At 46.4% G+C, this 14,060-nt stretch overlaps 1 protein-coding gene across 1 annotated transcript in view; it reads right to left on the reverse strand.

The window, feature by feature from the left end:
* Positions 1-13,327, reverse strand: part of LOC103355479 (spermatogenesis-associated protein 16) — a 47,211-nt gene extending 33,884 nt beyond the window's left edge. Inside the window, exons 1-2 of the mRNA XM_008279302.1 lie at positions 12,791-13,327; positions 8,947-9,092 (exon numbers count right to left, since the gene is read on the reverse strand). Coding sequence (XP_008277524.1) covers positions 8,947-9,092; positions 12,791-13,327 — 683 coding nt within the window. The remainder of the gene's footprint in view (positions 1-8,946; positions 9,093-12,790) is intronic.
* Positions 13,328-14,060: the final 733 nt, after the last annotated feature.

Raw genomic sequence — 14,060 nt, forward strand, 5'->3', positions numbered from 1 at the left:
GGATCACAGCATCGACCCAAAAGTCAGCAGCAGGCGGCTGCATGTGCTCCTCAAGTCGCACATCTAAAGGCCGCTTGGTTTTCTGAGCACCTTTGTATTTATATTATTTCCTGTCCTGATGAAGGATTTTTCTTTTTCAAGCTCAAAGTTTTCTCTTTTTTTCTGTAAATTACAACAACACGTGAACACTGAGGTGAACTGAAGTGAAGATCTTGGTTTCGTTCCCTCCGGTGACGGTCCAGCTGTGGTTCGTGGTGCTGGCAGACTAGAGCCCAAGTAAACATCATGCTGTGGCATTTTTTAGTCATTTTTGTAGTTTCTGGCACCTTGAAATGCAGCATTATGCCGTTAATTAGGATGCACAGCTCTCCCATAAGCTTCAGCCGGACAGTGATGATGTTTTGTTCTCCACCTAAAGACGTTTCATGCTTATGGAAAACTCACCATCTGTTGCTTCGTTTTCTGGCCAGTTGACTCGAACACGTCGTTCAACACACAGGCTGTGATGTCGGACACGTTTATGATGCCGTCGGTTCATCACTGAGGGGCCACAGCATGAACAACACGCCTCATGAAGTCACCATTGACTGAGAACGAGCACATCCTCCCGTCAGTCTGTGTCACTGACGTTCATTCACGTCTGGACTGTGTTGGACTGCTCTGAGGACAGATGTGGGATTTTGTGCGCTGGGAAAGTTTTGGCGCTGCAACACTCCAGCAGAGGGAACGAGTCCCCGGCTGGCTGAGACGAACCCGTGAGCTGCTTCTTATCGCGTTGCATCCCAGTGAGGGATGTCAGAGCAGCACACTGGAGCCTAATGGAAGAGACCTGAACATCACAGCATCACTACATGAACACAGCAGAAGCAGAGGGCTGGGGCACATGTTTGGTGCTTCTTTCATGTTTTTTATAGAGCAGAGCAACAAAACCGCTTCTGTACATTCCTAACAATGTGAGTTAATAATGGGATAACAGTGACTTTAATGATTCCTTTAGCTGTTATTAATGCTTGTAATTGGAATACAGCAGCACCTCATGTGAGATCTTTGACTGACTGGATGTGTGGAGTTGACCTGGGAAGTGACTGGAGATAAGTGGACATAGATCAGTTTTGTCTTGGTTCACTTTAAAAGAATAGTTCTTCTAGGTTCCCCCCTCATTCATTAGATAATACATTATCCCACTTTATTGATCGATCAGTGTTCTGTCCCACCTGTCCAGGTGTGTAACACGGTACTCCTGGGGAGCCTCACAGATTTAGAAATGGTTTGTATCCTTGATCAGCTCAATGTTATCATCAGGGTCCACACAGGACTCTGTTCCCTTCATGGCTTGGTTTTCATCCTAACATGTAGTTTAAACTGTTTGATCACACACACACACACACACACACACACACACACAGGTGTGTGTTTTAACTACTTCAGTCACTTTAGTTTGCTGCGGTAGAACTCAGCTTTGGTTCATTTCAAGGAACATTAAAGCAACATCTGGATCTGGCATGAGGAGCAGTGTGGAGCCACAGCAAAGCGTCTCAATACTTTAAATAGAGGGAACTGTCAGTTTTTGATTTTGGAAATAAATTGAAAAAAAATAAAAATCTAAACTCAGGTTTTACTTCATGGCTGTAGCTGTCTGCAGGTTATCATGAATTAATGAATCATGAGGTCAAAGGAGCACAAACCAAACACAAGAAAGCAAAATTATCTTCCCAAAGTCAGTGGATATAAAGATATAAAAACATAATTATATCTGATAGAGGACACTGTCTGACCAGTAAGCAGGAGTAGTTGCTACAGCACAGAGATCGTCAGATCATCAAGCTTTTTCTTACACATTGTGCTTCAGAGTTTTTATTCAGTTTGTTCTGCCCCAGAGGTACATTCAGTCTCCTGCTGGTTTTACAGTGTGCTGTACAGTGGAGTGATGAATCTGAAGATGCTCGTTTTGACATGTACATGTGTTGCCATGTATGTATTTTTTCATTTTTAATCCTAAATATGATGAATAATGGGGCAGCAGTGGACCGGCCCAATGTCCAGGCATATTGTTCTGACTGTGTGGGAAGTGTTTTCATTGACTTAGACTGAGGCCCGGCTGAAGTTTCCTCGGGGAGGCCGAGGTCCGCACTGCTAGAGCGTACTGAACCCTGCTCAGGACTAATGAGGCAGACGTGAAATAACAGCGATCTGTCAGCGAGGGAGCGACGGTGAGCGTTCAGAGGAGCAGGAGGATCTGTCAGAATCAACGTTGCTTGTGTTTGTTTTGAAACTCGTGCACTTGACACAACCCCAAACCCACGAGCCTCATACGGACGCCGTTCGATTGGTGCTGGAGGGCAGGGGGGCAGCGCTCAATATCATTTGGATAAAATATATTTCCTATGGGGCAGATTCAGCCGGTATTGGATTCCAGCAGAGCAGCGAACACATCAGGCATTATGGAAATGTGAGCCAGCAATAAGTGTTCCTTCATCAAAAAGCCTCTCAGCAATCATAATAAATCCTCAACAAAAGCTCGGCTCCATCTATCAGCTGAATACTAACTCCTCCTGATGCATGGCGCCGTTCTGAGGTGTCGGAGCTGGAAATGCTTTGCTCAAGGGCACCGTGGCAGCTGAGAGTGAACGGCAGCTGTCTGGCAGCTTAAAAATAAGCTCTTGATTTGCACTTCTTCCATGCTTAAAGTTTCCCAGCACAGCATAATGTGGAACCGGAACCAAGTCACTCTGGTTCATTGTGTGACCCGGACACAAGCCGCAGGTACGCAGGTCGCACGTCTGTGTCCCGATGGAGAACGTCGGACAGGTTTAGGGTGTTCTTTCTGTTGTGAACTCCTTCTCTTGTCTCTTGTCTGGTGGCCCAGTTGCACTTTTCTGCTGCTTGCCTTCATGACTTAGATTGATTGTAAACTTTCAGTTGCAGTTGGTGGAGAACTGAGCGGGTCGATGTGCTCAGGTAAGTGAACAGAGGCAGGGCGTCCCGTTGGCTGCACCTCACTCTATGTGGTCGCTATGTTTGGCAACTTTTGTTGATTTTGTCCAGTTGTTTGTACAGTCTTACCCCTAACACCTGACAGACTCACTTTGTTTTAACCACGACGGCCCTCAGATCTCTGGCTGCTCCACAAAGTGATCACCTGCAGCTCATAAACTGTGATCTGTTCACGTTCGCCAGAAATGGCTCATTGTTGTGGTTTTACAAAGCACGGCTTTGTTAGCGTCACCAGTTCTCACTACGTCTGGAAACCTTTAAGTCCACTTTGGTGAACAAACTGTGTTTAGCCAGTGGAGAAGAACAGTCGGTCCGTTATCACCCAAACAGACGCAGGACGGAGCTACAAGTCTGCATTCATACCAGCCAGGGTTAGGGTCGGTCTGTCTGTCTGTCTGTCTGTCTGTCTGTCTGTCTGTCTGTCTGTCTGTCTGTCTGTCTGTCTGTCTGTCTGTCCGTCCGTCCGTCCGTCCGTCCGTCCGTCCGTCCGTCCGTCCGTCCGTCCGTCCGTCTCCTTCGCCTTTGTTTTGGTGCTAAATAATTTAAGATGACTGTTAAAGTCATTTTGGGTTTTTGTACTGCAGATACCTGTAGATGTATAAGACAACAGATTCATCCGGCTCCACTTTGCCGCTTGTTGTTTCCTGTGTTCAGGCAGCAGCCTCTTCAGCACCGGGAAGCTCAGAAGCAGATTTAACTTAATGGTTGTTTTAAATGCGTCGTATTGTGCTCGACTCTCTGCTGCTGATTAGCAACGTACACGTTTATTGCCGTTTGCGATCGCAGCGATCACAAAACAAAAGGAAGAGATAATAAAAGAGAATGAAGTGAGAATGGGGAGATGCTGAAAGGAGCAAACTCTGAGGATAAAGAGAGAGAGATGGATGGAGAGGGGAGGACAGAGCTGGTCTAGTGAGAGCTGCTGATGGAGTGCTCTATCTGCTGGACAAGGTCAAGAAAACAATCTGAACTAAGCAGCTAGCACACACTGTCTCATTGAGCTGTTTTTTCCTTTCATTCTGGCAGAAGGCTGCTTCTCGCTGACATCGGGAGCTTCCTGATCCAGCCAGGGATCACAATATCTTTATCGAAGCGACTGAGCTGTAATCGTTGTCAGAAGGAATTCTGAGAGATCTGAACGTGGTGCACACAGACAGGCGGCAAAGTACAACCAGAAGAAATGAAGGAAGAACTAACAAGCAGCAGCGTTTGTTTTCATACAGAAGTGTGTAAATGATGTCGGCACACCTCCGACCTGATGACTGACTCAGATGCTTTTCCTTAATGAGCCGATCACAGCTACACCCAGACATCCCCCCTTCACAGAGATGGTCAGAAGAAGTTCTAGGAACATATTTAAGCTTCTCAATAAGCCTTCCTGTTTCTATCAGTGAGGAGATTCTGTCTCTGAATAAAAAGCTGTCAGTACCGGAGAAAACCAAACACCAGGACAACAAACACCTCTTTAACATAAATCCTGTCACAAACCAAACACCACAACATTAGCAAAGGTTGTCTCGTCAAACTGCAGCGTTCTGAAACCTCGGGTCCTGCATCCCCGTGTGTGTTAGGTCGACACCAAGCAGCCGCTCCAACACCGCTACAGAGGAAGTCATCTCCCTGAACCGGCCCGTTCTGCAGCACATCATGCTCCTCAGGCTCGTTTGTGTTTCTCTAAACCAATCACAGCAAAAGGATGCAGTCCCGTCGTAGGTAGAACTGTTTGTATGGAGCAGCCTCCTGCGGGGCGTCCACTCCACCACCTCCTGAAGACTGTTTATAAACGGCTTGAGAAACCCGACAAAGAGCCCGAGATCATTGACCCGCCGCCTAATTCCCTGAATCCCAATGCAATCAAGCACCTCTGGAACAAGTCAGATCCACGGAGGCCCCACTCGACAACCCACAGGATCCAAAGCGTCTGCTGCCAACATCTCAACATCATCTGTTGGGTGAAGCCACTTTGGGCAGCTGGAGGGTGACCTGCACAGTATCAGCAGATCACTTTAATGTTGTATCTCCATGTAACCATGGCAACATCATGGAAGTTGGATATCGTGGTGAACACACGAACAGAAGCACCTCAAAGAGCTCCAGAAGCAATTAAAGGCATTTTGATTGGGATCTGACTTGATGTATGTGATCGTTTCATCCAGCCCGTTGTGCCATATGGGATCCACCCGGTCACCATAGCAACGCCCTCTGGGACAAACACTCACATGTCATATTTTACATGTGCACAGAAAAACACACGACAGAAGCACGCCGAGCAGAATTAGGCGGATAATTAACATTCAGGAACGAGCGCTCACATTGTAATTACCTCCGCTCCAAAACAGCCTCCATTCCAGAACCCTCCAAACCCACGAGCTGAGCCCAGAAGAGTCCCCCACGTCAGCTGGTGACGGGACCAAGTGTCCCCTCTCACACTGGACCTGGCCCGCCTCACAGCAGCACCGCTTCCAAACACCGGTCAGAGGGAGCCCAGTTACAGCCCGATGTAAAGAAAGCCGCTAGGAGTGTTTTAATGGAGAAACTGAAATAAAACAAGAAATATTTACTTTAATAAGCTCAAGTGTAATTTCAGATTTCAAGAGAGCTTAATGACACCCAAGAAGATGATAGACTGCACCAGTATAATTAGAATATAATAAATGGAGGTATTTATTCTATCAATCGTTAATAAAGGTTTCTAATGTGATCAGACCTGATTCAAACGAGCCTCGTGCAGTTTAAACTAGAGAGACTCCAAGAGGAGCCGACAGATTGGAAAGAACAGCGGCTGGCACGTATCGGTGTGAGCATCAGGCGCTGCTACAGCCCAGAGAGGACATGGACACCATGCATTTTATGGAGCGTTTTAGCTGAAAGTGAGCTTGCTACACTCTAAAAAAAAATTAGTTAATAAAAAAGAAACTGTAAAAAATGCAATAATATTGTGAGAGCTGTGGTGCAGCAGAAAATAGATGAATTATCCAACCACAGCCATCACCCCATACAAGCGCTGTGAAGTACCATCAGGTGGTCGTAATGATGTGGTCCGCTCCAGCCACGCCGGGCCTCCTCGGCTTAGTTTGTGTCGACTCTTCTCCTGTCTGTGTGTTTCTGTTTCTCTGCTCAGCTCAAACCAGTGCAGATGAATTATGTAAATAACACAAATAAAATAATAGATGACTGAGTGAGTGCGCTGCGGCGCCGCCGGACCTGCTGCACTTATTAGCAGCTGCTCTCGTTCACTGTTCATTGTTTCTGAGCCTGAGCCCGTTTCTGGCAGTCGGTACCTGCCTGACTCCCGGTGACCCATTGTTTGCTGTCCGACCAGCGCCGGCCCGTCTCAGCCGTGGGGATTGTTTGTTTCATTGTGAGCCAGCCAGAATAAAAGCACATAAATATTGTAAATGATATTGCACATGAATGGAAGTCAGAGAAGGCTGCAGCTTGCTGGATGTTCCTGCTTGTTTTCCTGAATGGTGATTTTGTTTTTGCATCATACCGCATTATTAAAACTGAAACACCGTCTGGTTAGCACGCTGCATCGATGCATGAAGAGCAGCATGCTCGTCTTGTCCATCAAATTGAAGACCAGTCTGATGAATGTTTAGCAGCTCCAGTGTGAGAGCACCGACGCTCTGATTCTCAGCCCCTGAAACAACCGGATGGCTCATCCGTCGAGAAACACTTGAAATCCACTTGAAAGACGAGTGTACTGGAGAACACAGAGATGAAACTAAATCTCACAACAAACTGCTCTGTTTGTCAGAGAGCTGCAGCCAGCAGAGCGTCGACAAACACGTCCTGTGTGACGATACAACACAGCAGAGCGGCGTTCGGTGCCCTGATGGTCTCCTCAGAGAAACCAGAGAAACCAGAGAAACCTGCTCGTCTCTCTGTGAATAGGAGACACAGCCGTGGCCACAGAGCTCCGGTAAACCCACCGTAGCTGCCTGTCCATGTTCATGTACTTCACAGTGTTTAAGGACCACGGACAGATAACACAGCAACTAAATATGAACCTGTTTCTGACATATTCAGTGTTTCATTCAACTCTGCTGCAGTTGGTTTTTCAGTGTAAATGGAAATAATTTAACCTACATTTCTCTGCTTTAAAGACGTTCCTGTGGGGGGGGGAAATGAGCAATATGATGCAAAGAAGAGCCACATAAATATCTCTATATGAGTAGAATACGGTCGTCCTCAGATGTATTCATCCCCTCCCATTAAAGAAAAGACAGAATCCACAGCAGTCCCTCACATCACTAGAAACTGGAAAAGTCATAATAAATCAAAATGTGCTAAATTATAATTTAATGAAATGATGCATTGCTTTAGAATTTAAAAAGAAAAACTACAAAAAAACTAAAACTGTCCTGCACCAATGAGAGGCCTTTGCTGATGAGCAGTGGACCAATGAGAGGCCTTTGCTGATGAGCAGTGGTCCAGAACACCTGTCAACAGGTGCAGAAGTCTGACTGAGAGTTACAGGAACACCTGATGGCAGTGATTGGCTCAGAGGGTTGTTCAGGTAGATAGTAGTTCACGGCTCCCATCATGCTGGGTTTTTTTTGTTTTTTTAATATTTCTGTTGAAGCACAATTCAAAAGCAGCGTCATGATGTTCATTTCATGTTCATTTATTATTACTTTTGTCAGCTTATTTCAGTGACTGCTGTTGTTTTCCTTCTTTAACAGGAGGCCATGAATACATTTATATTTACTGGACATCATTCTCTTACACTAAAAACAGCACTGATGCATGACGGCGGTTCATCCATTCATGGTGACCCAACGTATAATTCTGATGTTTTCTTCAGTTTAACTTGGTGCCTTGTTTTGCTGAACAGAGAGAATTCCTCCCAGAGCTCGTATAAAAGCAGCCCAGTGACACGACTGCAAAAACTCTGTGACTTTGAGTTTAAACGGGAAAAAATAAATAAATAAAAACAACAATATACTTGACAGGGCAGAATAAATAAATCGTTTGACTTCCCAGAGTAAACAGATCCGACGAAAAGAGTAAAATAATAATGTTGTGACAGTTCTGATGAGGCTCAGGAGTCAGGACGGCCGCTGTCTAACACATGATGTGACTATAACCTGTGGAGTCTGTTCAGCTCACCTGTCTGAGGCTCAGACAGGTGAGCTGTACAGACTGTCACATGCGTCCTGACCGGTCATCAGGGTTGGAGGTAATTAAAGTCGGTACTTTACTGCTCTCGTGCCATATTTGTGAAACGCATGAAGACATTTATTGATGAATTAGGATTGACTAAAGCTGGTTATCTGACTGTGACTATATCACACTGATCACAGCTATGAGAGGGATAGTGTTCAGACACCAGCTCCACAGGCCGTCCTGTGTCCTCTGTCTGCTGGTGGGATGTGAAACCCTGCAAGTCGACTGAACTGTGTGTGGATTCCATCTCATCCAGTCTGTCGCTGATGGCTACGTAACACTAGTTAGTCAGATATCAGGCTGATGTCTTGTCAACGCTGTAGCGGCAGATGAAGTAGTAGCCGTCTCATTAGTAAGTCAAATATCTGCATAATGATGATGCCCCTGCAGGTGCAACATGGGCCTAAAAATATAAACGTGTTAACTCTGAATTTTGCATTTGCTAATTAAAATAAAAAAGTTTGAATACGGGGAGAAGCAGCTTATTGAAGGCACTTCACACAGTCTGACCACTTGTTAAATGTGGAGGAAGTTTTACTGTCCTGGAGAAAAACTCATTGAATCAGGTGTCAGTTCAACACTGATGCCATTTTAATATTAAATCTGACTGATAGGGTCATGACGACTTTACCAAGAACTCAAAAATGGTCAAATAAACAACAAACAGTGAACCTCTGAGGACTCGTCTGAGCTCAGAACCACACAGAGGACATGTAGAGTTCATGTGACCCGGTTCGTCACGCCGGACGGTGTGTTCAGGGGCTCGTTGAATTCTCTCACCTGTACGCATGTTGGAGGGCCAGCTGGGGCTTCTTCATCCTCACATAGCAGACCACCAGCTGCGCCTGGATGTAGCTGAGCACGAGCTGGATTTCCTCAGGGTCTGCACACCCAACGTCCCTCAGCACGTGGCCCTTGGACGTCAGCTGGAGCAACGGAGAGAGCAGGAGTGAGGAGATGCTTCATTTATCCTCCTGAACTGTGAGCGTTTGCAGTTACACGACCAAAATGCCAGTTAGCAATGGGCTTTCTGCAACACTTTGTTCAATTTCCTCTGGTACTTCAACAACGTGGCTGCAGGTGTCTCGGTGGTTAGCACCGTTAGCGCCTCGGAGCTAGAAGGTCGTCGGTTGGCGTCCCGGTGAGGACACCCGGGATCTTCCTGCGTGGAGTCTCCATGTTCTCCCCGTGCAGCGTGGGTTCTCTCCGGGTTCTCCGGCTTCCTCCCACAGTCCACAAACATGCTGAGGTTAATTGGTGATTGTAAATTGTCCGTAGGTGTGAATGTGAGTGTGCTTGGTTGTCTGTCTCTAAGTGTAGCCCTGTGATAGACTGGTTACCTGTCCAGGTGAACCTGCCTTCACCCTGAGTCAGCTGGGATAGGCTCCGCCCCCCATGACCCTGGTGAGGATTAAGGTGTAGAGATGATGGATGGATGGACTTCAGCAGTTGAAAAGGATCAGATTATGTTGGAGTTCATAAACACTGAACGACAGTCGCTTTGGACAAAATTACTGCAGGCAGGAAGCAGAGAAATAGTAAAATGATAGAAACTAAACCAAATGAAATCCAGATGTAGACACTCTATTTGTTCAGTCTTGCTTCCAAATCAATATTAATCGTAAAAAACAAAACAACACTGTGCAGAGTAAACAACAGCTTATTTGCACAGTTTGCAACACAATCTGTGATACGCATTTATTACGGATTAATATGCGCATAAAGACGACTCGTTAGGGATCCAGTCATCCATATGCACACGCCTCTGTTTGCTCCGTTGATGACTTAGAGCTTTGTGGAACGTTGGAGCTTCTCCATGTTGATCAAACAGCTGCAGTCCTCACACAGCAGCAGGAATTAAATTCATTTCTTCTCCGTTCCATGATTCCAGAGAGTGGCCGCGCATAATTATTCACAGGTACAGCAACGGTAACGTCGCTAATTATTTAAATCCTCCAGCATGAAGATCTCGTGATAATTAAAGATCTTCACTTTCTAAACATCAGACTGGAAAGGCGTTCCTCATAGACTCCAGGGTTAACATCAGCTGGAGTAACTCAGTCTTGTCTGTTTGGATCAGGAGGAGGTTAGAACATGGTGCTGTTTGGTGGCTGAGTCAGAACCCAGACTGACCCTGCACCTGCAAAACCCAACTCTGTAAGCTGTGATGTGACTGAAGAGGCACAAGTCCAAGCTACATGTTGTCAGTGGATTATGTTGGCTCTATTTCCTCCTGCTCAGCTTAACAAACCTCTGCTGTCCCCTGTTCCACCTGCTGCTGGCCTATGAAGGGGGCTAGTTGTAGACTGGTGATACTGAAGCTCATCCCGACTCCTCCTGGACATCCCACGTGTGTTAACGACGTATATGGCCTCTCCTGGCTGCACCAGGTCTACGCCGATGCGGGAAATTGCAAAAGTTTCTCGGTGATATTCACAATCAGGCCGCCAGTGTGTTAGGGAGAGAAGAAGCACTTTACATGCTAGATGTGGCAGCAGCGTCTAGTTCACATTCTGCTCTCAGAGTGGCAATCATCACCGTTTCCTAGCCTCAGATCATTACCAGGAGGGAGACCTTTGTGTCAGTTTATCAATACGAGAACTGTCATGAATTAATAGTTGGAGAAATAAGTTTTGCGAAAAACAAAACTTTTATCGAGATGGCTTGGCTGACCTGCAGGCCAAAGCCAGCAGACAGAAGAAATGATGAGAAAAAAGAGGAGGGCGATGACTGAATAAGCATCCAGCCCAGTAATCATTTGGCCTCAATTCCTTCATCCTATTAATGAAGCAGAAACAATGTCTGAGTTTTAGCTTTGAGTGATGCTGCTGAATGAGAACAAAGGAGGAGATTTTACAAGACAAGCAGCATTAGAAGTGCCTAATGCAAACTTCTGCTCCAGACATCTTAATGAGGGCGCTGCTATCAGCGGTGCCTTTGTCATTACTTTTAAGACTTAAAGCTGAAGCGTGACCATCAGAATGTCTGACTGATGTCAGCATATGGTGAATTTAAAGACGAATTAGCCCAGTGTAATTGTTTTAGTCTGAAGGATGTGATTCACATTAGTATTCACACAGAGGCTGCGTGTTACCTTCCTTTCTGAATCGAAGCTTTTCACTGTGCTGCTGTTGTCGTTCTCTCCATTTTAGCTGATGTGTGAACACTTTGTATAAACAAGCCACACGACTTGGACCTTTATGGCGGTGAATAGATGAGAGTCTGCAGTTTGGACTCCTAACGCAAATCTGTCAAGTTTAAGTCAAGAAACTGCACCGTGTGTCCACACATCTGGTCTACAGGCTCTTAAAGGAGCAACTTTGGACTTTCAGAGACGAACATTTACAGTAAGATTTGTGCTTTCTGCTCCAAAACTCCGCTGACTGCTGATTTGGGGGTTTGGTGACTAAATCCATCCATCCATTGTCTCTACACCTTAGTCCTCACTAGGGTGGACAGCAGCCTATCCCAGCTGACTCAGGGCGAAGGCTCTGGACAGTTTACAATCACCAGTTAACCTCAGCATGTTTCTGGACTGTGTGGGAGGAACCCGGAGAACCTGGAGAGAACCCACGCTGCACGGGGAGAACATGGAGACTCCACGCAGGAAGATCCCGGGTGTCCTCACCGGGACACGATCTCCTAGCAGTGGGCCGACGGTGCTAACCACCGAGACACTACATACAGCACAGACTCAATCATTTTTGAACAAAGTTTTCGCAGTGTGACAACTCACATGTACACACCAGCCAATCAGATGATGACTGCCTACAACGTGTTGTACATACCATTTACCTCCCATATTAGGGCACCCTGACATGTGAATGTACTCGGTGGCCTTTAGCGTCATCGTTCAATACGCAGGGCAGCCCGATAAAGTTTGTCACTGTTGCTCCTGCAGGTTTCGGTTTAACGTCATCATGTATTTTAACCCAAACTCTGATCTTTTCCAAACCCTGACCAATTGTGTTTTGTGCCTAAACTTAACCAAACAGAAAGAAAATCTCAAATTAAAACTAAACGAAGTGACAAACTGCTGCTCTGCTACAGGAGACAAACCTCCTATCCCGTGACTTCCACCATTTCCAACCTGCTAATAAACTTTGTGAGGACGGAGTCTGGATGTCTAACGGCACCGACACCAAAAGATGCTTTCTGCAAATAGAAAATCTGATAACAGACAAGATCGCTGAATCCTGAAAAGGCCGGAGAAAGCAAATGCACATGGCTTCAACAGCCGGCTTGTTTGAGAACCAGACATGCGTACAGTATAAGTTCTATATTCAGTGGTCTGACCACTGCTGTCTGCATACGCCTGCTTCGGTTTGGCCTATAAGCAACCTCCTCCTGGGCGCAGTCATATTTTGCAGCCATATGTTCTCATCTGTTTCAGCTCCCAAGTACGAAGCATAAAACAGCAGATAAGGCACAACAACTCTCAGCGTCAGGTTAAAGGGGGAGAGGGAGCAGTGAACAGAGGGCAGCCGCCAGTAAATTGTGATGCAGCTTCCCGTAGCCGGAGGTGCATTCATAAAACTCCTCAAAAATAACAATGAATCAACAGTAATAGTGGGTTTGCAGAGGCTTCTTGGCAGTTTGTGTGTTCGAGCTGTTAAGGCCGTACCTGCAGGGCCGCAAGCAGCGAGCCAGCAGCCTCCGTGAACGTCTTTGTCCTGCAGTACCAGTCGGCGTCTTGCAACAGCACAAGCAGCCCTTTGTCAACTGGAGGCAGAAAGTTCAGATTAGGTCCACGGCTTTGATCACTTGATTTATGGGCCTGACTCCCTGAGAGGGATGAAGCAGGAGCGGCAGTGTGGGATGGCTGGGAAGCCTGGTGGGAGGAGGAAGAAGAGAAGAAGGGCGAGGCCTTGCTGTAGGTCGGCAGCATCTCCATCCCAAAGGCTAAACTGTTCTCCACGTTCAGGAGCCTCTTGAGGGAAATCCTCTGCTGAGGAGCAGAAGGCAGGTTGGTCCTCCTGTGCTCCCCTCCTTCACCATCCTTCTCATCCGTCCTCTCGCTGCTCTTCAGAGCCTCTCTTCTCCGGCTGATGTCACTTCCCATCCTTAACCTTCTGACCTCTCTGCCCGTGCTCGCTCTGGCTGACGCTCGGCGGGATTCTGGCGGCGTCGCTGCATCCGCCGTCCTCTTGGTGCGTCTCATCTCTTCGGGTTTCTTTCAGGTTGTTTGTTGTGCTGGAGGGATGAGAGTCACGTTATGCAGCCGTTTGACAAGGAGTTAGATCTACACACAGGTAAAGAGCAAAACTGTTTAGAAGAAAAGGGAAAGCCAGTCAGATGACATGAAAACGACTCGGTTGATAGAGAACAAGTGAGTTTACAGAAGGACTGTGGTTTTGGTTTATTTAAAAAAGGGCATAAACTAAATGTCGGCTCTGAACATGATTCTGGTCGAAGGAGGAAGTCGTTCTACGCTCTGGGCTGTTCAAAGATCCAGACAGAACCGGGTCACCAGCACACGTGATCCACACACAAGATGACTGATAGACAACATTTCTATCCCACTTGTCAGGAGGTTTTTTTCTTTATAAAAGAAAGACAGTCAGCCATATTTATATATCAGCACCCCAACAGGCCCTCTGCTGTGCTCTTGACTCATTCAAGGTGATAAACATCCAAAAAACTTGAACAAACAACAGCACAAAGGCCTTTTTCCTACATAGATATGACAGATATCGCCCGTATGTAGACAGTGGATGAGCTCCCAGACATCACACTCTACAGAAACCATTCAAAATTATATATTGTATTGAATGTGAGGAACAAATCCTCTCTCTGGTGTCGGATTTGTTGATTAAAGCTGTCACTCTCTTGACAATAGCCAAATTACTAGCAAGAGCTCCACAGGCCACTTTAAGCCCACATATCTGAATAAC

Source organism: Stegastes partitus, unplaced genomic scaffold (assembly GCF_000690725.1).
Source record: "Stegastes partitus isolate 25-593 unplaced genomic scaffold, Stegastes_partitus-1.0.2 Scaffold153, whole genome shotgun sequence".
NCBI lineage: Eukaryota > Metazoa > Chordata > Actinopteri > Pomacentridae > Stegastes > Stegastes partitus.